At 55.8% G+C, this 25516-nt stretch overlaps 8 protein-coding genes across 8 annotated transcripts; 3 read left to right on the top strand and 5 right to left on the bottom strand.

The window, feature by feature from the left end:
• Positions 1–1352: 1352 nt before the first annotated feature.
• KVR01_013430 (uncharacterized protein) lies at positions 1353–5421 on the top strand. Its single transcript, XM_044787507.1, has 2 exons — positions 1353–2942; positions 3099–5421. Exons 1-2 carry the CDS (start codon positions 2383–2385, stop codon positions 3811–3813), a joined length of 1275 nt encoding a protein of 424 aa, XP_044637511.1. The 5' UTR covers positions 1353–2382; the 3' UTR covers positions 3814–5421.
• KVR01_013447 (MIND complex subunit NNF1) lies at positions 4455–5282 on the bottom strand (the record flags this gene model as incomplete). Its single annotated transcript, XM_044789685.1, has 1 exon — positions 4455–5282. One exon carries the CDS (start codon positions 5280–5282, stop codon positions 4455–4457), a length of 828 nt encoding a protein of 275 aa, XP_044637528.1.
• A 39-nt stretch (positions 5422–5460) lies between the features above and the next one.
• KVR01_013483 (uncharacterized protein) lies at positions 5461–6910 on the top strand. Its single transcript, XM_044793843.1, has 2 exons — positions 5461–5667; positions 5724–6910. The coding sequence occupies exons 1-2, from the start codon at positions 5658–5660 to the stop codon at positions 6776–6778; spliced, it is 1065 nt and encodes a 354-aa protein (XP_044637564.1). The 5' UTR covers positions 5461–5657; the 3' UTR covers positions 6779–6910.
• A 294-nt stretch (positions 6911–7204) lies between these two features.
• On the bottom strand, positions 7205–8838 carry KVR01_013435 (uncharacterized protein; the record flags this gene model as incomplete). The annotated part of the gene is made up of 2 exons (XM_044785577.1): positions 8305–8838; positions 7205–8164 (listed from the first exon to the last, which is right to left on the bottom strand). The coding sequence occupies exons 1-2, from the start codon at positions 8590–8592 to the stop codon at positions 7205–7207; spliced, it is 1248 nt and encodes a 415-aa protein (XP_044637516.1). The 5' UTR covers positions 8593–8838.
• Positions 8839–9669: 831 nt separating this feature from the next.
• On the bottom strand, positions 9670–12219 carry KVR01_013440 (deubiquitination module subunit SGF73). Its single transcript, XM_044791418.1, has 5 exons — positions 11936–12219; positions 11741–11866; positions 11157–11675; positions 10919–11095; positions 9670–10865 (listed from the first exon to the last, which is right to left on the bottom strand). The coding sequence occupies exons 1-5, from the start codon at positions 11952–11954 to the stop codon at positions 10444–10446; spliced, it is 1263 nt and encodes a 420-aa protein (XP_044637521.1). The 5' UTR covers positions 11955–12219; the 3' UTR covers positions 9670–10443.
• A 264-nt stretch (positions 12220–12483) lies between these two features.
• Positions 12484–14697, bottom strand: KVR01_013491 (uncharacterized protein). The gene is made up of 2 exons (XM_044790977.1): positions 14287–14697; positions 12484–14215 (listed from the first exon to the last, which is right to left on the bottom strand). Exons 1-2 carry the CDS (start codon positions 14353–14355, stop codon positions 13286–13288), a joined length of 999 nt encoding a protein of 332 aa, XP_044637572.1. The 5' UTR covers positions 14356–14697; the 3' UTR covers positions 12484–13285.
• A 255-nt stretch (positions 14698–14952) lies between these two features.
• On the bottom strand, positions 14953–17910 carry KVR01_013427 (uncharacterized protein). The gene has a single exon (XM_044789622.1). The coding sequence runs from the start codon at positions 17512–17514 to the stop codon at positions 15454–15456; it is 2061 nt and encodes a 686-aa protein (XP_044637508.1). The 5' UTR covers positions 17515–17910; the 3' UTR covers positions 14953–15453.
• Positions 17911–21053: 3143 nt separating this feature from the next.
• On the top strand, positions 21054–24630 carry KVR01_013485 (uncharacterized protein; the record flags this gene model as incomplete). Its single annotated transcript, XM_044786261.1, has 3 exons — positions 21054–22466; positions 22570–24136; positions 24188–24630. 3 exons carry the CDS (start codon positions 21054–21056, stop codon positions 24628–24630), a joined length of 3423 nt encoding a protein of 1140 aa, XP_044637566.1.
• Positions 24631–25516: the final 886 nt, after the last annotated feature.

Raw genomic sequence — 25516 nt, 5'->3', positions numbered from 1 at the left:
AAAAAAAAGGAAGGAGAAAACAACAAACACGTGCAACGGCCCACAGGTTCACAGGCAGGTAGCAACGACGAGCTTGATGGTGCTTGTTTTTTTTTTTTTTAATAAATGCTGCTGCTCCCCTACCATGTGCAGGCCCAGGGAAAAGAAGCATTTGCCAAGGGGTCACGTCGAGCGGAGCGGCGCGGCTCACAAAACCTGTGCGGCTGTGCGGGCCCTCGCAACCCGTTGCCTGGTTCAGCTCTAGCACGGGTGCAGTAAGCAAGGGCGGCAAGATCTGCCCGTCCTTGCCGTCCCCTCTTCCTGTTCTTCCGCCTTCCTTCCAGATGTATTCCAGATGTATTCCAGAAGCAAGAAGCACGCCCGGGGATTGTTCTTTCGCCACCCGTGCTGACGATCACCCGGGGACCAAGACCTGTAAGACCTGTAAGACCTGCAAGACCTGTGAGTGAGACCTGTAAGACCACTCTACTCGAGGCTGATCGCGTGCTGGGCGTTGGGCCCCGCAGCCAGTAGTCAGACGGCGTAATGGTGCAGGCGGGCTTATACTGCATGGTATTACACGGCATTGCCCCATCAGCCAGCATGTGTGGTGGGCCGCCGCTAGGTGATCGTCGGGACCGCGCGAGCTTGTGAGACCTTATTAGTACGAAACCTCTGATGGTTGTTTTGGTTCGTTGGAAACGGGGCCATCCATTGGGAGAGGTGAGGGAGGAGAAGCACGCAATCCCAACCCCGTTCCTCCAATACCGCACGGCTGATATAGGAGTGACAGTAGATACTCCGTACGTACGGCTAGAGGGGCCTGGCGCCCAGCGCCGAGCAGGCTCCCGGCGACATTTGCCCGCCGTTAACCACCTACCGTTCCTGGCTAGGCGGCAGGTGGTCAGGAGGGGGGTGAGGGCCACCAATATGGACAGGTGCTAGGCCAGAGAAGGAGGGTCGCGTCTCCGAGAGGGCCTTTATGTCTGCTGCGCTGTCTGCTTCCGGGTCGTTTCGCGGCCGATGTGAATCGTGATTCGGCTGTGGGTTCCCATGGGCAATTCGCCCTCTTGCACAGCCAACACAGCCTCGGGTTAATGCTCGAGCTGCTGGGGCCACAGGGCCAGCGACGGGCTGTCAGGCTGTCCCGATATATTGAAGCGTAGATCGTAATATAATACAACAGCAGGAAAAGAGGCGCCGGCCCATTGGTGTTTTGGGAAGGTCTGCAATTTGTAATCGGGGAGGTGCCGCTGCCGGGTATTGCCCAATGTAACGTGTTAGTGAGACTATTCCCAGGTTCCTGCTCCCCCGCGGGAAAAGATTGGGGGGGTTCCTTGGCCCAATAGGCTACCCGGACTAACACGCTCTAGAACAAAGACCGAACAGCTCCAGAAGGGAAACACATCCTAGCCTCGATAACCGAGTATAGTCAGTCACTTAGTATACATACACAAACACACTACCAACCACCCAGGCCCGTTTACTGAACCGAGGGGATATTGTACGGAGTACGTCTTGTAGGGTCACAGACAGGGGTTGTGACGGACATGGAGCCGGGGTTGTCGGTCGCCCGCCTCCAAGGGCCATCATGCATGCCATGGCATGGGATGCTTCCACACTTGTCACTCACTCTCACCCACTTCTGCCAGTCTCACCCACACCCACACCCACACCCGCACGCAGACGCGGACGCACACGCAGACGCAGACGCAGACGCTCACTAACACTCACACCTCTTGAGAGCCCTCTTTTCTCCTCCCACGTCTCTCCGCCGCTTCCACGTCGCCTTCCCTATTTTTGCTTCTTGCCCTGTCTTGTCCTGCCCTCTCCTGCACCTCTCCTTCTCTTGGCTCCCAGCCGCTCCCTCCCCCCTGGAGCTAGTCGGTGACTTTCCCTCCCACGACCTTTTGTCCTCCTCGTGCAGGCCCCGACACTTGCGGCGAGGTCCCGCATCACTTGGCTCTGCTCCATGTCGTTGCAGCCTGCATTCTACTCTCATTCTTCAGATCATACCATCGGGAACACTCTTGGCCTTGGAGGCAGATCTCATCGCCGTGCAACCTTGGTTCACTAGGGACAACATTTCCCGGAGGCCCGGAGGGCTGGAGGTAGACCGGCAGACAGACCGGCAGACACACAGACAGACAGGCCAGCATCGTTCCTCTTGGAGGCTTGGAAGAGTCTTGGGAGCCTGCAGCAAGAGGGGCAATCCCCCCAAGGCCCGATCCCCTCTCGTCAGAGGCGAACATGTAGGGTTGTCAACCCACGAGTAGAAGGAGCAGGAAGATCAGCCAGGCGAGCGCCAGTCTTGACGCCTTTCGCAGCCAAGACGGAGGAGGGCCGGGAAGCGACTTTCGGTCCACGCCGCCGCGGACCGCGCACCGGCGACATCACCCGGCGATGGACCCAAGTGGTCCGGATGAGGACGCCTCAGCCACATTCTTCAACCATGCGGTGGAGCTGGCACCCATCGACAACCGGCCGGCCAAGGTCCGCCGGCTGTCGATGGAGGAGGACTACCTGTACGAGCAGGTCATGACCTTTGCCCAGCCCCCCAGCCCGCCCGCCTACCACGTCGCCACCCACGGCACCTACCAGGGCCCGTCGCGGAAGGGCAGGGAGGCCGTCCTGGGCGGCGAGGGCAGCCCGGCCGAGGACGAGGACGTGCTGCCGCGGTATTACTGCGACGTGCACATGGAGAACGTCTTCCAGATGAAGATGGAGATCGAGGACGCCGTCAAGAGGGCAGAGTACAGGAACTGGCGAACCATGTTCGTCGTCCTGCACGGCACCGCCCTGCACGTCTACGGCTCCAAGGACAAGGGCTGGAGCTGGAGCAAGAGCAGGATGCACGGCCCGGACGTCAAGCCCGACAACCCCCCCTGGCTGAGGAAAGGCACCCTGGAACGAAGTTACAGCCTGCAGCACGCCGACGTGGGGATCGCGGCTGATTATCACAAGTACGTTGTTGCGCTGGACTCATATGCCACGGCCCGGGACGAGTCTACCAGCTGGTCTATCGTGCCAGTGACTGGCCTTGTTTTGTTTCCTTCACAATTGGCCAGCACATGTCTTGAAAAGTTGCTGGAGCAGCCCCGCTAACGTGAAGCACGCAGACGACGATATGTCATACGAATAAGAGCAGAGACGGACCAATTCCTCATCTCGTGTGTGGAGCTCGAGACATTTGTCAAGTGGCTCGAGTGCCTCTTCGCCGCCATAGACGTGGCGGCTCCCATCGACGAAAGGGACTTCCCAAGGGACCAGAGCATCCCCCGGATCCAGAGGCTGCGATGGCTCCGCGGCCAATACTCGGCGCAGGCCACCAGCAACGGCGGCAGCTTCCAGCAACTGACCGAGTCCCTGATGTCGATGCCAGAATCCCACATCGACTCGGGCATGCCAGTAGATCCGCCCGCAGACGTCGAGATGTCGGCGGGTGGGCCCCCGGGGGTAGACCTTACGAACGGCGCGGCAGACATAGCCCCCTGGGAACAGTACCACCCACCGGCAAACCCACGACAGAGCGTTGTCCCCGCCCGCCGGTTATCGATATCTTCATACCACAACGAGGGTGTCGAGCCTGAGACGGGCAAGTGGCGCCCGCGACACCTATGGACCTCGACGCACGATATGGTATACGCCAAGCTCTGTTACGCCGTGCTCCTCTTCAAGAGCCCTCGCAAGTCCAACTTTGTCATCTTCAAGGGCCAGAGGTGGCACATCGACTGGTCCACGGGGCAAATGTCCAGGGTCCAGCCACCGTCGTACGGTGAGCCCGAGTTCTGGGGCCCATGGCAGGTCATCCACGCGGAGAACCCGCGCTTCTGATTCCTGTTTACCACAAGAGGCTTCGACAGGTCCGATGTCTCTGAATCAACAACATCCACCTCCTAATTTCCTTCTTCTTCATCAGTTGGGACATGATTTTTGTGTCAAGGGAGCCAAAAGGGTTGCATCTGTTGCACTTACCGCATTGAGAGGCCGTCTTGGCCGGGCGTTCAGAAATGACCAGATGCGTTGTTACTATACCACAATATACCTCCTCTTTTTGCATTTGGGAAAATAGGGACAGCATCGGAGGCAGAGAAAGGCTGACAGTGAGCCAGGAGGGGAGAGCATCACACGTTTTGAAGCGAGCATTCTAGCAATACCCAGACGCTCCCCGCAACCGGCTTTGCTGCTTCTAATAAGGGGTGGTGACATCTTGTATATATGGTTGATAATCGCAACTTGAAATTGGTATCATATTGCATCCTGCTAACCCTCATGGGGGTTTTCACCCAGGACGAGAAACGCCTCCCAACGCCTGGTATCTTCGTAGTAACCGTGACACTCGTAAGATGCAACCAACTCCACAAGCAACCTTGCACGCCCGCGTTCCTCATGAATCGTAGACTCCGGTACGGCACAGGATAGCATGCATAGTGACTTGTCACGCGCGCGCAGTCCAACCCGCGCATCACGGCGCATCACGCATCCGTCATCTCAGCCTCCACAGCCACCGACTCCCTCGCCAGCTCCTCGGCGGGAACATGATCCAGCAGCGCCGCCGCCCCGTCCACATCGGCCAGCGCGCGCTCCAGCGCGCCGAGCAGCTCGTCCACCTCTGCCCGCTGCTTCTGGATCTCGTCCCACAGCGCGACATTGGCCGCCTGCGTGTTCTGCAGCCTGGCATTCATCTGGCTCTGCTGGCTCGCCAGGTGCGGCGCCAGGTGGGCGGCAAGGATGGCGTCCGCAGGGAGCATATGCGGCGGCGTGGGCTTCATGTCCCCCCCGTCGTCGTCACCGCCCGCGTCGGCGCCCCCCTCGGCCCTCTCCTTCCCCTTCCCCTTGGCCGTCCTCCTCCTGGCAGCGGAGGCGTGCGCCCGCCGCCGCCTCTCCGCGTCCGAGACCAGGCCCTCGAGCTCGTTGAGCTTGGGCACGACGTTGTACCGCGCCTGCACGCGCCCAAACTCCTGGTTGCACAGGTCCGCGAAGCGGTCCACCATGGACCGCTGCACCTGTGCCAGCACCCCGGGGGCCTGCGCCGCGACCGTCGGGTAGCACGAGGCGAAGTTGTCGGGCGAGATCTTGGTCAGCGTGTGGTTCAGCGCGAGGCTGAACATCTCTTGGAACCGCTGCGCGCGGGGCCCCGGCGTCGCTGCTGTGTGCCGGGACGGCAGGGGCGGTGATGCCGGCGCGGCTGGTGCTTCTGCGGCATCTGGGGATGATGATTGGGGTTGCTCGCCGTTCTCGTCGGCCGGGGCGGAGGTGTTGTCCTCGGCTGGAGGTTGTGATGACGAGCCTTCTGTGGCCATGATGTTTAAGAGGTTTGGCTCGAGCGATGCGTTGCCTGCGATTACAGTCCCATTTGGATGTGATCTTCTCCGAATTGCCAAATACGGTCCAACGATGCCGTCAACTCTCCTGCGGTCAATTGATTTTAGTGGTAAGCTGAGAGAGAGGAAGTGCATTGTCGACATGACATGGGATGGCCACGCGTTGACGCGTTCCTTACTAAAAGTGGGCATTACGTAATATTTCAACACATCCACAGCATCGTCATCTGGGAATGCCTCGCGGACTGAATTGCAACAAATCCACCGACAGCGCCCTCCCTTCCGGTCTGGTTGCAGCCTGCACACCCTCTTTTCAAGCTTTGCTTTGCTCATCTTGGGCAATTGATCTTCAACATGTCGCATAGTACGTCCACGCTCCCCGTCCTCGTCTTTGTCCAGCGCTCTGATCTAACAACGCAGGCAAAAGGAACACGTCTCGGCCCGTCTTCACCGCGCACGAGCGGGCCATGGCCAAATCGGCCTGGAGCTCCTCATCAGCCCGCTTGAACAGAGACTCGTTTCTACCGTTCGGCTCGTGTTCGCTCTGCCTCGAGTCCTCGGTCGACCCCGTGGCCTGTTCCAACGGCGACATTTTCTGCCGCGAGTGCGCGCTGAACAACATCCTTGCGCAGAAAAAGGAGATCAAAAGGCTCGAGAAGGCCCGGGAGCAAGAGGACAGAGAGGCCGCCGAGTCAAGAGCAAGGCAGGACGAGGAGGCGCAAGCGAGAGCCGTCAAGGAGTTTGAACTGACCCAGGCTGGGTTTGACGTCGCTGGGAGCAGGACTGGGATTATCTCGGACGCGAACCTGGCGAAAGAGGCGAAAGCCGGAGAGAAACGCAAATTCTCGCTGGATGAGGACGAGGTGCAGCGCAACGCCGACAATGACCGTGCAAAAGCACGGAAAGCGATCGAGGACGAGAAGAGCTCCAAGCCGACTCTGCCATCGTTCTGGGTCCCCTCGGTAACCCCGACGTCAAACAGCAAAGATAAATTGCATGAAGTCAAGAAGAAGGCCAAGACGACGCCCATCTGCCCGTCGTCTCAGGAGAACTGCCCCCACCCGTACTCATTGCACAGCCTTGTGACGATCAACTTTACCGAGGAGGAAGAGTCCAAGGATACCAGGACCAAGACGAGGATCTGTCCATCATGCAAGAAGGGGCTGACCAACTCCTCGAAAGCGATGCTTGCAAAGCCATGTGGTCATGTGCTTTGCAAGGCGTGCGCCAGCCAGTTCATGAAACCGTCAGATCATGATCCACATGCCGACCCGGCTGATGCGAAGCACGCGAATGCGGTGAGGTGTTACGTCTGCGACGAGGATGTGACGGAGAGGCCGGCGAAGAAGGGAGGTGACAAGAAGGACAAGGACAAGATTCGACCAGGTGTGGTGGAACTCAAGAGTGATGGGACGGGGTTCTCGGCCGGCGGTACGAACGAGGTCAAGAAGAGCGGAAGCGCGTTCCAATGCTGAGAGGGCCATTTATGCTGAATAACACTTCATGGTGGCTTATAGTGCTCTATACCCAGAAAGTGAAACGCCCACATAAAACGTGTAGGTACAGACCTAGTATTGAATAAGCTGTAGGATACTTTCACCTCGGAGCGTTTTACGCGTCAGGGCCAACTCCTACCTTCTAACTTGTCCACATACCTAGCACGAGAGACATTATGGAACTGTCTCTAGCATGACTCAGCTGCTGTGGGACAAGATGTCTCTAAAGGATAACCTCATGGGATCCTCTCCTACACAATGGCCTCGGCAAGTATTGGTAGGCAGTACCATCTCACCACGAGATGGTTTGGATCTGCTGATGAAGCCCAATATTTCTGGAATCACACGTAACGAGCGCTTCTATAATTTACATAATTTACGGCATTTTTTCATCAAATCGAGGAGCTACTTCGTTATGATCAATTTCTGTGTCCGCTCCACCAAGCCCATAACAAGTGTACCGTCTTTGATCCTCGCGAACCTCTCCGCAATCTGGACATATCCTAGCTTCTTCAGATCCTCTCTGGACCGCCGCCGAAGCAGGGCCTGCGCGGTGGGCGAACTGCGGATCCTAGCCAGAACAAAGAAATAAAGCTGTACGATCAACTTGTGCACAATCTCCTTCGATAGCATCGTCGTCCCATGATTGAAGAATGCCTTGAGCAACTCCCCGCCGATTCCATCGTAGAGCGCCGAGACTCCCTCGGTCTTCCTTATGTGCATGACCGTCCCGAAAATGGTGTCCTCGGCCAATCTGTGGACACGTCCCGCGAGCGCCTGGGCTTTGCTTGCCCTCCTGCCCACATTCTGCTCGACCACGATTACATCCTCCTCCTTTGCCTCGGTCGAGGCCTCGTTCTTCTCCTCTCCCTCTGCTTCCGGCTCTGGCCTCGGGCTCTCGGGTGCCGAGACTTGGACCCTCGCCTTGGCGATCTGAAAGGGGTACGTCACGGTGGTGGCGACGGCCTTGCTCAGCGCGGCGACCAAGAACGTGGCGCCGTTGGACTCGCCCTCCCGTCCCCTATCGACCAGCGCCTTCTTCAGCGCGTGCTGCAGGTAGAAGGTGATGCTCGGGTTCAGGGTCAGCACGAGCGTGGCGCTGTACCCGGCCCAGAGCCCCAGCAGGCCCTTCTCTGCCCGGATGACGTGCAAGATCTCTGCGAAGGACAGGCCGCGGCGGGCCTGGCCGGTCGTGTCGCCGTCGTCGCTTATAAGCGATGCTGTCTGCTTCCGCGTGACGACGTTGCCGATGGGTGTCGTGAACAGCCTCGCGCACGCGCCGGCGGCGGCGCCAACGGCGAGCTCCTCCCAGGCGAGCAGGCGCCTGCTGTTCCCTTGAGACCTCTTGGTGCGGAACCAGTTGTACTACACGGGTCAGCAATCAAGACGGTATAAAGTGAGAATATTCATATTACGTGGATACATCACCATCTACCAAGGGCAGCCAATTGCGGGGCGAAGTGCAAAACAGCAGACATACATCTCAGGGAAAGACAAGCACTTACAAAAAGGAAGAACAAGAAACTATCGGCGACTCCCTTGAAGATATCTGAACCCAGACCGGCATAGAAAGCCCGCAGCCCGCCCTCGCGCTCGTAAATCCTCGAAATCGCATCAGTTATTCCGGCGTACTGCTCTGACGGCGATATGGTGCCGTCTTTACGCAACTGGCGCTGCACTTTGAGCCGGGTGTTGACGAGGTCGAGCGGGTACGTGGCGGTGGTGGAGATGGCTGTGCCGGTCGCGCCTGAGACGGCATGGCCAATAGCGGGAAGGAACTGATCTGCTGGCATGTTGTATTGACTGTATACTGTATCTGGGAGAGAAAGAGAGGAGCATATGCAGTATATGCAGTATATGTGCCTGTGTGCCTGATGTGCCAGTGTGCAACCTGAAGGCGGTGTCTATTCGTCCTGGGAGTAATAGGAATAGGAAGAGAAAAGGTTCCAATATAGATGAGATTATGCCAGCCCTTGCAGATATAATCAATCACCTGAACGGCATGTATATTCTTGGCCTTAATTCCAATTAAATATGAGGATATAGTTCTAGCCGGACGAAAGAGACCCTTCAGAAGCCGACATGGAACGAAGACCCAGCCAGCCAGCACATGCAAAGACTGGCCTAGCCCCCCGTCCCCTAATGCCGACGTCATCCTGAGCACCCAGGGAAGACTAGCTAGCCCACCCACTGCTGCAGTGCTGCCCCCCGGATTTGCACACGGGCGGGCGGGCGGGGCGCCCCTGCTTACCCCACAGTCTCAAGTGCCAACGTGCCTCGACAGAAGGTTCGCTTTCTCGAATCCACTGGCTTGGGACCACCAACCATTGGCAACCAACCTGCTGGCACCCCAGACAGCGCGAGCCGGAGAACCCCCTCTCCTGTCGCGGAGAAGCTCAGCTAGAGCCCTTGGGGTGTGTGTGGACAGCTAGCTCCTGAATCTCGAATTCAAGAGCTGATCTCTGCGGAGGTCTCTCGGCAAGTGCGGCAGGAACGCCCTCTTTTGACCCTGGGCGTGCTTGGTGCCGTGGAGCTTAAGGTTTTGTCAGGGAAGGGTGGCGGCGGAGAGGGGCCACGTCTGGGGACGAATCTGGCAGCTGGCTTATTGTTGTTCATCTCGGGATGGGCCCCAAGTTCATGCGATTTGAATATTGCTCGGGATGGGCTGCGCAAATGGGATATCTATGTGGGCGCGTCAGTGTCTCTGCCCAGCCTCGTATGCAAATCCATTCAAGGCTGTCCTATACCTAGAACAGTCAACCTCTCCTGTCTTATTTTGGACTTCCTTTACCTCCCACTGGTTGACCAGGTGGGACGTATGCAAGCCACAATGGTTTCACACAGGCATTGCACACTTTTGAGTATGTGGCTGCTTGAGAACAGATAATAGTATATGTGACTGCTTTTGCTTCATAGTGGTATCATGAACACCCTTTCCAGCCAGCTGGGTGTGCTGGCCTTCCCAGCATGACATGATGCTCTTCCTGGGAATAGAGAATTACTATAATTACAAAAATGAAGCCTCCAACGCCTTGCAAACTATTTGTTGTTGTAAACATGATTTCTCCCTCCGCCAGTTGGCAGGACCATCCCAAGTCCGACTGAAAATGCATTTGGCTGGTGCTGAGATCGATCGCACTCTTCCAGACCTGTGCCAGGATAAAGGTGGCATAAGTCCCTGATACACAGCAGACAGCCATGTGAGCTTGATTTCCCCGGTGAGGAATCAACGGACATGGTATACAAGCCCCAGCCACGTGTTCCCTTGCCAAGCTGTTTTCAGCTTCTCAATCCTGTGCACCTGTACTGCTGTGTAGAAGCGGGACACCCACAGTTATACTCGGGTATATGGCAGGTTGCTCATCAATGGCAACCTTGACGATGTTGGAATGAGTACAGGTGCATCTCGGACGGTCTTTCGCATTGATGCCAGAGTACCCCTTACCGCAGCCGGTACATCTGTAAGGCTTGTTCTCCGAGTGTGTGGTAGCCATGTGGAGCTGAAACGTCGTCTTTGCGGTGAAGGACGCACGGCAGATGCCGCAAGTGAAGTAGTCCACGGCTTTCCGGTGAGACTTCGCGACCTTCCCGCCTGGTCCCGCCCGAAGCCTTGGACTCTGCCTCCCTGGTGTGTCCTCGGCCTTCTAAGCTGGACCACCTACGGACACTTGTCTCGGAGCCGGCATCGGTGCGAAGGTTGCACTGCCTGGCATGTTCGGAACATCATCCTCTTCCTCACCAGGAGCATCCTCTTGGTCTAACACCGGCATGACAGGAATTGGAGGACGGTGGCCGGTGTGGCCCGGTGGCAAGCGCTGAGACCCGTAGCCGCTGACTTTGAAGATGTTCTTGCGCCCATTGTCCGTGGCGGCTGCCAACTGTTGTTGCAGCCGGTTGATTTGGTATTCACGCCGAATGGTATTGAACACCGGCTGGGCCACAATAGGCTGTGGGTTCCATTTCGCGAGAGCGGCCATGACGGCCGCTGTCTCTTCGTCACTGTCGACGGGCCCAGCGTTGGGGTCGTCGTCTTCCTCGATCGGGGCGTTGGCATCGAGAGCAGCCTCTGGAAACGGTTGTCAATGTTGAACTTGGTGGAAGCACGGCGGGCGGACTCACTCTGTTGACGGGCCTGGTTCTTCTTCTGGTACGCTGCCAAGAGCATGTCGTATGGCAAGGACCGCCCCGCGACAGCTCTCTTTGCCCCCATGCTATGGGATTTGCATGTCAAGGATCTGGCACAAGGCTGTCCGTTTGGCAAGATAACACCGCATTGCCGCTCGACGTCGACGGGACCTGTGAGCATACTTGTTAGCCGCCTGCTGTAGAAAATCCACGCACGATTAGAAGGACTCACCTTTGGGTTTTGTCTTGGGTTTTGGCTCATCCTTCTTCTTCTTTTGTTTCGGGCCCTTATCCGCCTCGCCCTCGGCCTTCCTCTTCTTGCCAGAAGGACCGCCCTCTCCCGTCTTCTTGCCGGCGACCTTCTTGGTTGTCTTGCCAGGGACCTTCTCCCCATCTTCGTCGTCATCACCGCTGTCGCCATCCGCGCCAAGCGTGATGCCCTCCTCTTCTGCCCGACGCTCCCTGGCCTCTCGCAGCGCGGCCTCCTTTGCGCGCTCCCTGGCCTCTCGTGCAGCCTTCTTCCGGTTTGCCTTCTCCTTCTTGATCTTCAGGCAGCCGTTTATGTGTTCGACTGCAGTCGTCATGAGGATGCTCTTCTTGCACCACTTGCATGACGTCAAGGCTGGGGCATCCACCATGGGGTAGCCCTTGATGAAGGTCTCCCGGGGGAGTTCATCGAGTTCGTGGAATGGCTCGCTCGGTGATACTGCGCTGTTGGCCGCCGCGCTGGCATTTGTCTTGCTCTTCTTATCTGTACAGAAACGAAATTAGAGGTTGCCACCTTTGATCGACCCGGGCAACATGGGGGATGCATACCTTCAAGCACGCCATCCTGGCTGCCAGCATCCTTAAGCTTGGGGATCTTCTCTTTCAGCTTGAAGCCTCCAAGCTTTCCCTTCGCTGTGTTCTTCTTGGACGCGACCTTGATAGTGGCCTCGTCGTCTGTTAAAGTGGCATGGATCAGCCCAAGTCCAACATGATTCGCGACAAGGCTGCCATAAACTGCCTCACCTTTCCGGTCTTCGGCCATGACGGCTATCTGGGGCTCGCCCCTTTACGCTCGGGGAGCGACTAGCAAAGCTTCCGCCAGTGTTGCGATGCGACCGTGATGGATGAAAAACGGGTTCTGCGGGAGCTCCGATGTGCGACGACCGGGTGGCGCGATCAAGCTTGGGCTCGGGCCGCTCTGTCGCTTCGGCGTGGGATGCAGCTGGATCGGAATCGCCTCAAGATTCGCGGTCGAAGGGGATACTGCTACTTTCGTCTTGAAAAGACCAAAAAAGAATGGGCCTTGGATGGCGGCGGATGGCGGCGATTGGCGGCGATGGGCTATCGCATGCCGACGGTCGCGATGATGAATCGCATGTGGTCGCGACAGACCAGGTGCGGTTAGAATGATGCAGGTGGACCTGGGGGGCGGGCCCTGCATGGGGGCCTAGACCGGGGCTCCACTGCAGGGTTAGGAAGATATGCACCGATAAGAGCGTAAGATATGCATCTAAGAAGGACCATTCAACTCAAGGGTATATCAAATTGAAGTATGTAGACCTAAGCCGTCTCCCCCTTTCTGGCAGTCGGTCATCCCAAGAAATCTGACCCGATTTTGTGCCAGCTCATCAGGCACTTGTTAGGCACTTCGTAATAGCTGCCCAGTCAAATTGAAACTTTGAATTGATACGCTGAATCTTTGCTAAACATCCCCACGCTTCCCAATCCGGCTGCCCACCAGATTACTTCTCGGTGTTCCTGCCCAGAAGATGAATGCATCACGCTGGGGAAACAAGTTACCAAGCCGTATCTCTCAGCCACCTGCGCCTATTGCTAGCGATTATAGAACATCAGGTTGGAGGGGAGATTGCATGTGCTTCGTGGGTAGGAGTGTGATGTTTTGCAACGAGCAAGGCACAGTTGAACAGTCTATGACTGACCCTGGGTCTTTCTCCGCGTGCTTCTAGAGCTCCCAAGACTATTGAAAATGGGGGCCAAGATTGGGCCGCGAGTCGAAGGTGATTATGATCCCGCCGCGTGTAGTGCCTCTGCCAGAAAGCTGGTCGTACCGTTCACTCCCGCCCCTTCGAAAGCCCGGCGATCAAAGGCTCATCCTGGCCCTGGAAGCGCTCGTGCCTCCCGCCCTGAGCGACGTAGCTCAGCGATCGTAGTTTGTTGCCCTTTGGGCAGCTGCCAACGTGGGCGTAAATGAAAGTCTAGGTCTTGACAGCAAGGGGTTGTCAAGCCCTTCATCAGGTTCTGGTGGACACCAGCAGCAGACAGCAGAGAGCAAGGGTGCTAAATGGTGCGAACCTTGTTCACAGATGTCATCGGACTGAGGTAATCTCGAGTGTCAGTGTTGACAGTCTCATCCTAGTAGTTTTCATAGCCTTGTGACGGAACACCCTGAGATGGCACTTGCGTGTAGGCCCTGGCTTGCGCCTGTGCCTGCATCGCCCGTTGCTGCTGCTGGTGCTGCTGCACTATCAGGTCGCTGAACCAGTGATGCTGCAGGGCGTCTGCGGCACTAATTCGAAGCTCCGGGCGCAGCTGCAGCATCTTTTGCAGGAGATCAATGCCTGCTGCGTCGATCATGGGGAGGATCTGGCGCAGGTCCTGAGTGGCGTACATCTGGAAGTTTGGCTTATACTCTGGGAACTGAGTGATTCCGGGCCATGTACGCTCCGTTGGGGTTCCCATGATCCTGAAGATTCTTGTGATCTGATCCTCGTTGGTGGTGCCCGGGAACAACGGCCGGCCTGTGTACATCTCCGCCATGATGCATCCTGCAGACCAGATGTCGATGCTGGTGTTGTATGTGCGGCTTCCCAGAAGGACGTCGGGGGCTCGATACCACAGTGTGACGACCTCGTTGCTGAAGGTATTAACCGGTATGCCGAACGCTCTGGCCAGACCAAAGTCACCCAGCTTCAACTGGCCCTTGCTGTTGATCAGAAGGTTCTGAGGCTTCAGATCCCTGTGGAGGACCCTATTCTTGTGGCAGAAGTCGATACCCTTCAGCAGCTGGTACATGAAGGACTTGATGAGCATAGGCTGGAGGGCTCCACGGTCGCCCTTGGTGTCCATGTATTTCTTCAAATCGCCGTCCATGTAGTCAAACACCAGCATGAGCTTGTTCTCCGTGTGGATCACATCATGTAGCGCGACAATGTTCTCGTGTTTGAGTTCTTTCATGAGCGAAATCTCGCGGATGGCGGTGCTAGGTGTTCCTTCCTCGGAATCGAGATGAATCTCCTTGAGCGCGACGAATTCTCCAGTCTGTCGGTTGCGCCCTTTGAAGACCTATTTCCACTGCGTCAGGATGCTGGCATCTGGAGATCGGGGATCGGTGGCCCTCGCCTTGCTATACTTACAGTCGCGTATGTGCCCTCTCCAAGCTTCTCCAACTGCTGGAACGACGAGAGATGGCGTTTGCCGTCCATGGTAGTTGCTGTTATTGATTCTCGGTCGGCGACGGAGGGGGATCTCGGATCGGGCTGAGGTCGAGTGGTTTATTTCGGGTCGAACAGGGCGCCTGCCGACGGTATCTATTGACCGCGAGGGGCCCAGAAATGCAGTCACAGGGGGGCGAGCTGTCAGACACAGTGACAAAGACGATCAAGGGACCGGCAGGATCTGCTCGTCGGCTAGCGGATATAGGGAGCAGCTGCGGTGTCGCGATGGATTGCAAGATTTGGGAGACGATAGATCGTGGCGGGTATTGAAAGGAAGTGGCGGCTGTCATAAAAGTTGAAGACAAGTTGCTGGAGGAGGTGCTGCCCGAAGAGAGGTAGGTAGATTAGGTGGGCTGAGGCTACTTGCGCCCTCTGATGCTATTCTTGGGGCAGGCATCCCGGTCTCAACCCGGTCCAGGCCAGTCATCCCGCCTCCCAGCTCTGAGCCAGCAGCCAACCCTGCCACCTTAATTGAGGCCTGGGCCAGCCTTTGGTCAACTTGCAGATCCCCTGTACTCCAAATAACCGGGCAGTTGGGAGCGACATGTATTAGATGTGCAGTATTAGCAAGCACCAAGGTAAATTGTTTGTCTTGCCGTTTCTCGTTGAGCACATTTCGTGCGACACGCATTTCGACCAGTCTCTTTAAATGACAACATTAAACGCTGGACGGCCCCCCCAAAATGCATTGCTCGCGCACGCTCTTCTCTCACATGTCAAATACCTGTGCCCGCAAAAGGAAGCAGTACCGGCCAACAGGCGGCCCCAATATGAGGTGCACCGCAAGGAGCCTTGTCAGCCCGTCGGTGCCCGACATTTGACGGCGGGGAAATTACAACACAAAGCATTTCAGCAGAGGGTGAGGGTGCCAAACAAGTTTTATTTGGATGTTGGACTTGATGCAAGTCGATTCTGGGTATCGCATGTGAGGATGCCGAACTGCCCTTTCTCCTTATTCTCCTTATGAGACCCAAACACCGATTTCCCGTTTCCCAAATGTGGCCGAATTCCAGGGGATGCCTCAGTGTCCAAACTCCAACCCGGTGCTGATCCCCACAAGGCCGCACTCAAAGCAAGGGAAGGAGCTCACTCCTTCTTCTCGTTCTCCTTCTCGTCGTCCTCCTTGTCGCCGGCGTACTTGACGCCCTCCTCCTTCTCACGCATCCAGCGCTCCATGAAAGTGTAGCCGCCTCTAGCGGAACTAGGCAGACTTTCTCTGTAGCTCTTAGCGTTGGAGGGGTCGGGTCCGCTTCGTCCGTTGACACTACCGACGAAGAAGGGGCGCGCATCCTCGGACTGGGCAATCTTCTCCAGCAGCTCAGGGTTCTTGACCGGCGCCATGCTGATGGGCTTTCCTCCGTACGAGCCGACGGACATCTTGGGGACGCTGCCCTGAGGCATGAGCGGCACCTTGGGAGGGATATCCGTGGTCTTGTTGATGGGCACGCCGATAGGAGGAGAGGACTGTATGGGGGCATTGGGCTTGAACTGGGCCTCGCGCTCGTCCAACTCGCCTTCGGACTGCTCGTCCGACTTGGTGCTGTCCTCGGGCTCCTCGTCGGTTGGCTCTGGTAAGTGCTTCGAGGGAGAGCCACGGGCGGAGATCGCCTTCTTTAGGGTCTCGTCACCGTCATCGGCCTCCAAGTTGAACATGTCGTCCTCGTCGTCCTCAGCGTCGCCCTCAGCGGGCTCAGCTCGCTTGGTAGGGGGGACACTGGCAGGCTTGCGCTTGGTGGCCACGGGCTCGGGCTTGGCGGCCGGGTTGAGCTTGCGTCCAGAGCCAACAGTCTCAACAGGATCGGTAGTCGTGGTGGTCTGGGAGTCGTTCGCCTTCAGTTTTTTCTTAAAATCCTTCTTGGACATTATCATTAGAGGATCCTCATCCTCTGAAGACTCCTCCTCCACCTGCACACGCTCGACCATCTCGACCGTGGCCTCATCCTCCGCCTCCGCCAGGCCGTCACTCTCCTCCGCGTGACTCTCGCCATGTCGTCCACTGGCCGCGGGCTTGACGTGGATGGGAATGTTCTTGGGGGGCATCTCGTCTCGGTTTTCTGCGCTCATCGACGCAGTTCTGGAAAGATTTTCGCTCGCTCTATCGGCATCAGAAGACGAATCCTCAGATCCAGGATTCACGACAGTCCAGGTTGCTGGGTCCAACGGCTCTTTCGAGAGTGCACGGAGAGCCTGGGATGAAGAGACCTTCCTTGGTGGTGGATCGTCCTCGCCGTCAACGTCGCCCAACGAGGTTACGGGGAGTGCGGTATCGGCGAGGGCTGCTGAGTTTTCTGGGCTAGCACTGACCACCTCTGCAAGGGCTGTGGTGGATGCCTGAGGTGAGGAGGATGGTAAGACCTCCTGACCTTGGACCTCAAACCGCACTCGACGGGTGTCCCGCGGGCTGTCTGGTGCCCGTGAGGAGGCTGCAGAAGAGCGTCGCAGGGCACTTTTTCTGACCTTGACACTACTGGAGTCGCTTGCTGTGGAGTCAATGGATGCGTCAGTGGCACGACGCAGGGGACTTGGCCTGGGCCGGGCCTGAGGGCTCCCTGAGGTTTGGGTGCCTTCTGAGGTTGGTGTGGGTTCTGTGATGGGGGTCTGATCCGGGGTCTGAGGAGCCTCAGATGTCTGGGTGCCTTCTGAGGTCTGGGGGTTTCTGGTTGCTAGCTTTTCGACGAGGTTGGGTGTTGGCTCGGCACCAGGTGAGGTGGGTGGTGAGTGGATGGGGCGATCAGCGCTGTCAAGAAGTGGGAGGTAGGTGGGGGTGAAGAGGCCCTGGAATTCCAATTCGCGCTCGTGAGTGCTTCGATGAGGTTCCTTTGGTGTCCCTGAGGTGTGAAGGAGAATTGGCGGTGGGGAGCCCTTGTTGCGCCACGGGGAGTCGTTGGGCTCTGTCGGGGATTCCAGAGGTGATGTCTGGCCTCGATGGCTTCCAGGAGGGAACAGGTGCGGGTAGTTGACCAGAGACTCGGCCACAGCCTGCGAGACCTGGTAGGCAAGGTCTGGGGGCACATTCTGGAGCTGCTCGCCCGAGAAGCGATTGAACTCGGCTGCCATCTGGTGGCGATATACGGCGACCCGATTGTCCAGCTCGGCCAGCTTGGCCTGGGCCTCTGCGAAGAGTCGTGCGGTATCGTCGAGGTCCATTGTGACACGACAATTGTGTGTGCACCCCAGCGTCCTTAAGATTGGCAGCGGGAGTCACCCAGCACCAACACAGCTGTTCCTTTGTGCAGAGGTTGATCCACACCCCCTTGTCTGCAAGGGCTGCTGGCTAGAGATTTGGGATGGTGGCCATGTCGCCCGTGGAAGAGGAGGGGGAGGTTGTCACACGGCGTCTCGGTCTGCTAAGGTGAGAGGCTGGTGAAAAGTGAGGTTCGACCAGGGCTTAGCTCTCGGGGTGACGGCGTCGCAACGGGACGCAGCTGCACCTCGACAACGGGACCTCTGCAAGTAATTTACCAGGGTGTGTGCGTGGTCAAGCTCTGGGCCTGGCCTGGGCCTGACCTGGGCCTGACAAGCTTGGAAGTGGGGACGGGTGCCGGGAAACCCAAGCGGGCGATAGGCCTGCCCAGTGCACCCCTTCCAGCCCACCACCACCACCACCACCCACCACAATCGGAAGGAGCAACAATGAGCACAAGCCCAGCACGAGGCCAAGCCCTGGTGTGGGGGAGGCTCAAGCTGCAAAGGGGTGCTCGTGTCTCACTTCGCTCACTTGCCTCATTCTGCCGCACTGGCTGTCCGCCGCTTGCAGCATGAACTAGCGCCCCGTGGTGCCTCTCTCGAGGACAAAGGAAATCAAGGCACCCTGGACCTGGGGCATATCTCTGGCCACATGCACCTCGTCTCGTCTCGCTTGCTTATCTCATTCCACCTCGTTGGGCTTGCCCTTCCTTTCGTGTTCTGTCATCTCATCTGGTCTGTACCACAGTGGTCTGACGAGAACCACCCATATCTAGCTTAATCAGTCACAGACATCTGCCCCCAGGCTGTGGTTACTGATTACTCATGAGCGTGATACGAAATCGTGGGAACGGAGCATCGTCGGAGCCTCGGCCGATAAGGGCGCTGGTCCCGAGTCAGGAGTCAGCATCCTCCGGTGCCGCCCTGTCTCCCCCAGCACGTGCCCCGGAAGCCATGGGATGAACCAGGCTGATACCGGTCATTTGACCTCGCCGTGTCGCCGCATTTTAATGCGTCTGTATAGCCATTACACCGACTTTCGTCATCTCTTCAGGCATTTCCGTCGGGCATCATTTGCCTGTCCCTTCAGCTGGTCTTCTGACCGGGAAGCTCACGGGTGTTAGACGAGCGTGTGCAGCCGCGCCTAAGCGCTCATCGACAAGCGCCCCCAGCTGAACCAGAATGAGTGACTCGGATATCAACGCCTCGCTCCTCGATTGACTCATTGGCTCGTGGCGTGGCTGACGCCTTTCCCCAGCTGATTGATGGGCATCCCCTCGTGTGTGGCCGTCATCAGCTCGGCGAAACCTTTTCGGCTCCTAAGCAAGTTCCGGGTGGAATAATGGAGAGCGTGTCATCTCTACACAGGGATCAGTAGTAGCTTCCAAAAGACTCAGCACGCTTGAAGTACACCTCGGTTCAGAACATCCAGCTCTGCTTGGCACTGGCCCTTCCAACATCCTGTGAGCTCACCCAGCTCAAGCTTGGGGGCGGATTTTTGGGTGTGCCTGAAGCCTGCAGATCCTCTCGGTGCTAGACTCGCTGGCATAACTCTGCCAGAGCTTTGAGGACCTGAGATTGGCCAAAAGTACGTCGCCATGAGGTTCCAAGTCAGAGCATGGTAATTGACAAGTTGAGTTGGGAAGCCCATCTCGAATCATGCAGTATTACGGCCAGGCCCAACCAGCAAATTACAATTGCTCACTCTACAGTGATACCATTGTGGAGAAATGACCTCTACCTGCAGAGGACAGCCGTAGTAGAGCGGTGGGTAGCCTCCATCACAACATCTCCTGAAATTTTCCCCGTCAATATGTCGCATCATACTTTATGGACTGAAATCTTGTAAGATATCGTCTCAGAGGGCACATCCCGTAAGGTACAACTGTAGGATGTACTCGAACTGATTGCATTACCATAGGAGAGCCTATAAGAGGATGTCATCTCATAGGATACTTCTCTTAAACCTCCTATGGGACAACCTCCTATGAGACAGCCTCGTGTAGGATAGTCTCCCGAGGTCTCCCAGACAACATCCTCTCCTCTTTCAGGTGGCCCCTTCCTACAGGTATATTGATGTGAGGCATCATTCTGTGGAACAATTGTCCAGAGGGTATCTTTATATGAGTTGCTTCCTCATGGATACGTCATGAGATGCCCTCTTCTGGCTTTGCTTATTATATGAACATATCCCAGGCTTCCTTTCCCACGCATGTATGAATGAATACCGGGCTATCATAGCCTTTTTGTGTCCAATGGTTTTGAAATCCGGATGAAAAGGAGGACATCTGCCATGCAAGAAAAGAGAGCTACGCCTATGTCCGTAGACATGGCTGAGGGCTTAAGGGGTATTTTCAAATCTGTGTGTGTGTGGGGGGGGGGAGGGAGCGAGAGCGAGAGACAGAGAAACGCACCAGTAGGAGTTGATCGACAGTGCCACAGATTCATATTGAGCTCTCATGACAACTTTCTGACCTCTACCTCCGCATGGCCGAACTCGCCCAAGCATGCAGTAGTTCATATCGATCGGAGTGGTCTATCTCCCCTCATCACTTGGATTCCTGAACCTACCCACCAAGGTGAGTCTCAATCATTGAGGCCATATTTTGATGCCTCTTTCCTTCGTTTTCAGCAAAGCGTGTTATCAAAACTTGAAGGCAGTGTCCCATAGCCTTTCCACTTAGACCGGTTTTCGTTTCAACAGAAGCATTGCTTCCATAAAATTGAAACTTCACACCCCCCCCCCCCCAATCAGCCAACCCACCCAGCAATTCTCGATTCTCACCACTACCAACCTCCTTCATCCTTATCCTACCAAAGACCTTGTTAACCATCGACCTACTTCTCACAGCCTACCTGGTAGGTACGTGTGAATAGACAACTCCTTCTCCCTCGAACCAACACTCCCTCTTCTGCAAAACTTTCATCTGAACTTCGATTTAGCAGCCAAGACTGATACCTTCCTTCCCTCTTTTCTGCTGCGATTTCTCTGCTCCTTCTAACTTCTACCAAAAACCTGTCTCCTTGCCTTTCTTCAGACCCTCACTCTCTTAGTCGCCTCACTTCCCTCGCCACCTCAACACAGCTTAGCATCTGCGTGGTGTGGACTGTCTCACAGACAACCCCTGACGTGTACAACACAGGGCTTTTCATTCTTACCTTTGACACTGCAAATTCATCGCGATCCTGCGGATTCTTCCTACAGTGGCACCATCTGCTGAAGTGAAGCTACTGGGCTGAGTGGCAAAAGGTGAGCTCTTGCTTTGTCGACACGTTTTCGTCCCACTTTCTCACGCAAGTGGTTTCTTAAAGTCTGAACACCTTCCTCAAGGCCTCTCATACTCAGTCTTGCTTTTCCCAGTAGGCACAGGACCCCAGCTTCCTGAGTTCCCCTTGCCAAACGGTCATTCCTGCCCCTTCTGCCCAACTTCCTTGCCTTGATCTCCAACTGACAATTTAAGCCAGAACAAGGATCACGGCTTCTTACAACTAGGAGACCAATGGCTTCCGAGGAGCCGCCGTCTATACGACGCACCCCGCTGCCTACCATCACAAGGCTCATATCAGCTCCTCCTGTAGTTGATGCGTTGGCAACAGCACCCGTGGTCAAGATGGACTCAGCAAACAAGGGCGTGTCAGCGCCACAAGCTGATGCACAGACTGCTGGCAGTGGCCATACGGCAAATGAAGATCTGCCCGCCGCCACTGGACATGACGAGAATCCGGAGGTAGCTGCCCCGAGTACGGTGAAAGTCGAGCCAGATTCTGGAGCATCCGTGCGCCAGAATGTTCCTTCTAATCCCCCTGATGGAACCTCTGCCGCGCATGGAGACAGTCCACTCGAGAAAAAGGATGCTACTGCGACTCACAAGCAGCCCGACGCCATCACCCTAGACAACATCCAAAAGCTGGTACATGAGACGGACCTCACCAAGCTCGAAGCTGGTGTCAATGAAGCACTGGCAATTCTTGACACCTTACAAGCTCCTCTGAGCGACTCCAAGCAGACCAAACAGCGGGAATGGCTCTCAAACATCAAGGACCTCAGACAGCAATTAAAGAATAACCGCACGGTTGTAGCAGTCGTGGGCGAGACTGGTGCAGGCAAGACATCACTAATTAATGCCGTCTTGGACGAGGACAAGCTGTTGGTCACTTCAGGATGGCGAGCATGCACTGCTGTCATTTGTGAGATCTCTTACAATGAAACGGATGATCCTCAGAAGGCCTACCGTGCGGAGGTCGAGTTCATCTCCAAGGAGGCCTGGGACCACGACCTGGTGCATATCTTTGGTGACTTGTTGGAGGATGACCACTTATCCTCGGCGACATTCGACAGCAAGACCGAGGCCGGCATTTCCTTAGCCAAGAGTAAGCCATTTCTACGCACAAATTTAAGCTCGGTGGCAGGACTAACCTCACTCTTAGTCAAGGCCGTTTACCCCGATCTCACGGACAGCACGATCAAGCAGCACACAGCGGAGTCTTTGGCAAGAAGAGAACGTGTTGCGGAGGTGTTGGGTACGACACGCCGGATCGATTGCAGCAGTGCTAGCGAACTCTGTTCGGCTGTGCAGAAGTACATGGACAGCAAGGAAAAGAGCACAAAGTTGGGTCAAAAAGAGGCACAAATGGCCTTTTGGCCTCTCATCAAAGTGATCCGTATTTTCTGCCGGGCTGAGGTGTTGTCTACTGGCCTTGTGATCGTGGATCTCCCAGGTGTTGCCGACTCAAACCCTGCGAGGTCTGCTATAGCAACCAAGTACATGACAGAATGCTCTGCCGTATGGGTGGCAGCTCCCATCAAGCGAGCCACCGACAACAAGGTTGCGAAAGAGCTGATGGGGAAATCCTCTCGGCTTCAAATGAAACTCGATGGCATCTTATCTAATGTCACTTTTATCTGCACTATGGTAAGTTCAACCTTTCTTCTATGCTTCCCTGTCTGTCACGTTAAACTTTTCCGGACATCATTGCCTTGGGGTCCGTATCAGGTGATTAATTCAAGTGTAACAGACTGATGCGATCGATTTCACGGAAGCACTTGAGGCTTTTGATTATGACGGTCAAATCCAGGCCACGTATTCAAGGGAGGATCAAGCCCAGAAAATGATCGAAGAAAAAGGAGATGCCCTGAGGCGCTTGACTGCTCAGATGCGGGATGCCGATTTTAGCCTCAATTCGCTTGACGAAGAGCTGCAGGTGTGGCAAGACATTCGCAAGAAGCATCAGAAAGGCCACGAGGTCTTTCCTCCTCACGTCCCTTCGAAGCGAAAGCGGCCTACAGGATCGCGGAGGCCCCGAACTGCCTGTCGCAAAGTCGTAGATGGCGGACTAGGCGAGGAAGAAGTACCGGAGGTTCTTCCGCTCACAGAACACGACATATCGACCAAGCTCGATCATCTGCATAATGAAATCAGCCCAGCAGAAAATGATTACGCAGAAATGGAACGGCAGCAGGAAGTACTGGAACAAGAGCTCGTCAACCTGGAGCAGGAGAAGAACGATGCGGCCATAGACGGTGCGCGACTATGCATCCAAAGACGGAACAAGATTGTCAAGAATTCTATCAGAGATGACTTTGCCTCAGGCATTCGCGAACTCGATGAAGATGAGCCCGAGGGTGAGGAGGGAACTTTCGACCCAACTACTGCTCAGTCGCGTGATTATCGTCAAGTCGCCCAGTCGCTGCCCGTCTTCACTATCTCTGCCAAGGCGTATCAGCGAATGTGCCGGCCAAAGAAACGAGAGACCCAGATCGATGGTTTCAAGATACTTTTCGATACCGAAATCCCTCAGCTGGTAGAGCATGCAATGAAACTGCCAGAAAAAGGTCGAATCATAGCTCTGAGGAACTGGCTCAACGAGGTCCGCCGACTTTTGGTGTCTCTCATCATCTGGTGCACGGCAGGTGATGTCAATCTTGGAGCTATTCATATGAGTGCCCACGAACAGACCTGGGAAATGCAATTTCTCCAAAACGAAATATTGAACCTCCGGAAAAAGCTCGATAGGATCATCATGGCTCAGAAGAAAGAGATTGACGACATTGTGCAGAAGGAGGTCGAATCCAAGTCCAGCGCTGCTATCAAGTCCGCGACCAACGTGATCGGGAGCCTTGTTGGGAAATGGAGTGTGAAGGAGGAACAAGGGGGGCGGGGGATCCAAGCGAACACGTATCGTGCTACTTGCCGCCGGAACGGAAAGAGGACCAAAGCACAGAAATCTTTCGACTTCAACGAAGCAATTCTGGAGCCTTACTTGCAGAAGATTGCGAACGGCTGGGAACAAGCATTCTCGCGCTCCATCCCTTGGACCCTTGACAATTTTGCTGCCACATTAATCGATGCATTGAAAGAGTTCCACGGCGTGATGTCGTCTCGTCGCGAGCTCGAGAAATGCAGGACGCTGTGCGTGCGCATTTTGAGCCAGCAGTTGGACGTTCATTCAAAGAGCATCGAGGCGACGATACAGTCGATGAAGGATGACATCCAGAGCGAGCAGCGCCAGGCCAATAAAGCTTTCACACCAGAGATCCAGGCGGAGATGTTAGAGGTCTACAGGCTTTGCAGGCAAGAGAAAGGTTAGTAAATTTTCATCCATGAACTATCAAAATCAAAACTAACACATCCAGGTCCGGGTTGCTTCCAGCGAATCAAGGACATCATGCAGAGGAATGTTGCCAAGAACAAAAACGCAATATATCGGAGGGCGAGCAAACGGGTTTTGAAAGAAGTGAACAAGATCTTCGAGTCCAACGGCAAGGAGATGATGGATTCGGTTGCTACCATCGTTGAAAGGCTTCAGAAGGACTTTGAGATGCTTCTGAGCAACTCGACGATGATCGAGGCCTCCGAAGTTGCGCGGGACCACATCCGGGATGTCCTGCAGGGAGTCGATACTCGATTCGGATCGATCTTGTCTGGGGAGCCAATGGAGGTTGACTCGGCTCAGCCTCCGGCATGCGAGCCTCAGCAGCTCCCCAACGGGGGTATGACTGATGTTGAGCCTGCCTCCGGTGGCGCCACCGAGGCTGCCCCGAGTGGGGAGGACGTTGCTTTGGACACTGCGCTGTGACCGCTGGCATAGCAGGGTTTTTGGTTCAGGGCTCGACCTTCCTTTTGCTTTTGGGTTGGCGACATTCCTTGGGGCTGTGTCTGACTTGACTGGATGGCCTATCTGATGACATGGCGAACGACTATCGCACATGGCTTCAAATCTGGCGGAAATCATGCAGAGATATCTGCATATCTACATGTGAATAGCTTGGAACACCAGCTCTTTGGCTTCATCTCTGAGCCACCAAGAGCCCTGAGATGGCATATCCATTTCGAGCTGAGACAGACACAGCTTAGTTTATTGAAAATCGATGATCTTTTGGCAAAATCTGGTTGGCGATGGGTATTAAAGTCGGACTATCCTGAGCGTCTGCTTGTTGACTACTTCTGAGATGTCTAGTAGCAATTGAGAAGCAACCTAACATAAGCTGGAGTGAGGTGGTACCCATTGGGGGTCGCTCCAATCGGACGACAGCACGTGGGATATGTTTACCTGGACGAGCCTTCCGCAGACGGTTCTCCGGGACTTTCGTGTAGAGAGATGGCGGTACGCTCAACCCCTGAGATAGGCGCTGTGATTTTCCAGTGATGGAATTTCTACAGGTATTCGGGCTGGCATCAATGCTGCTGCTTTTTTATGAACCACGTTCTACAGAGAGCAAGTCTTCAACTGACGCTTTTGCTCACGTGCTGGCACAACCGGCTCTGGAATGCTCCGAGATAGATCACATAGAACGAAATGGGCTGACTGTTTTAGGGATGAGTGAGTGCTTCAAGTTCTTCGCTGGCCGCTCGTTTGGTTCCTCGAGATAGATTCACGGTCTGCCGTATTTCTGAATGCCGGCGCAGTTGCTCCACTGATGACAGTGCTTGCTGTCAGCTTGGCCTGCTGAGAACGAGGGGGC

The sequence above is a fragment of the Diaporthe batatas genome (genome assembly GCF_019321695.1).
Source record: "Diaporthe batatas strain CRI 302-4 chromosome Unknown Contig00027, whole genome shotgun sequence".
Classification (NCBI taxonomy): domain Eukaryota; kingdom Fungi; phylum Ascomycota; class Sordariomycetes; order Diaporthales; family Diaporthaceae; genus Diaporthe; species Diaporthe batatas.
This window is presented reverse-complemented; position numbering and strand designations above follow the sequence as displayed.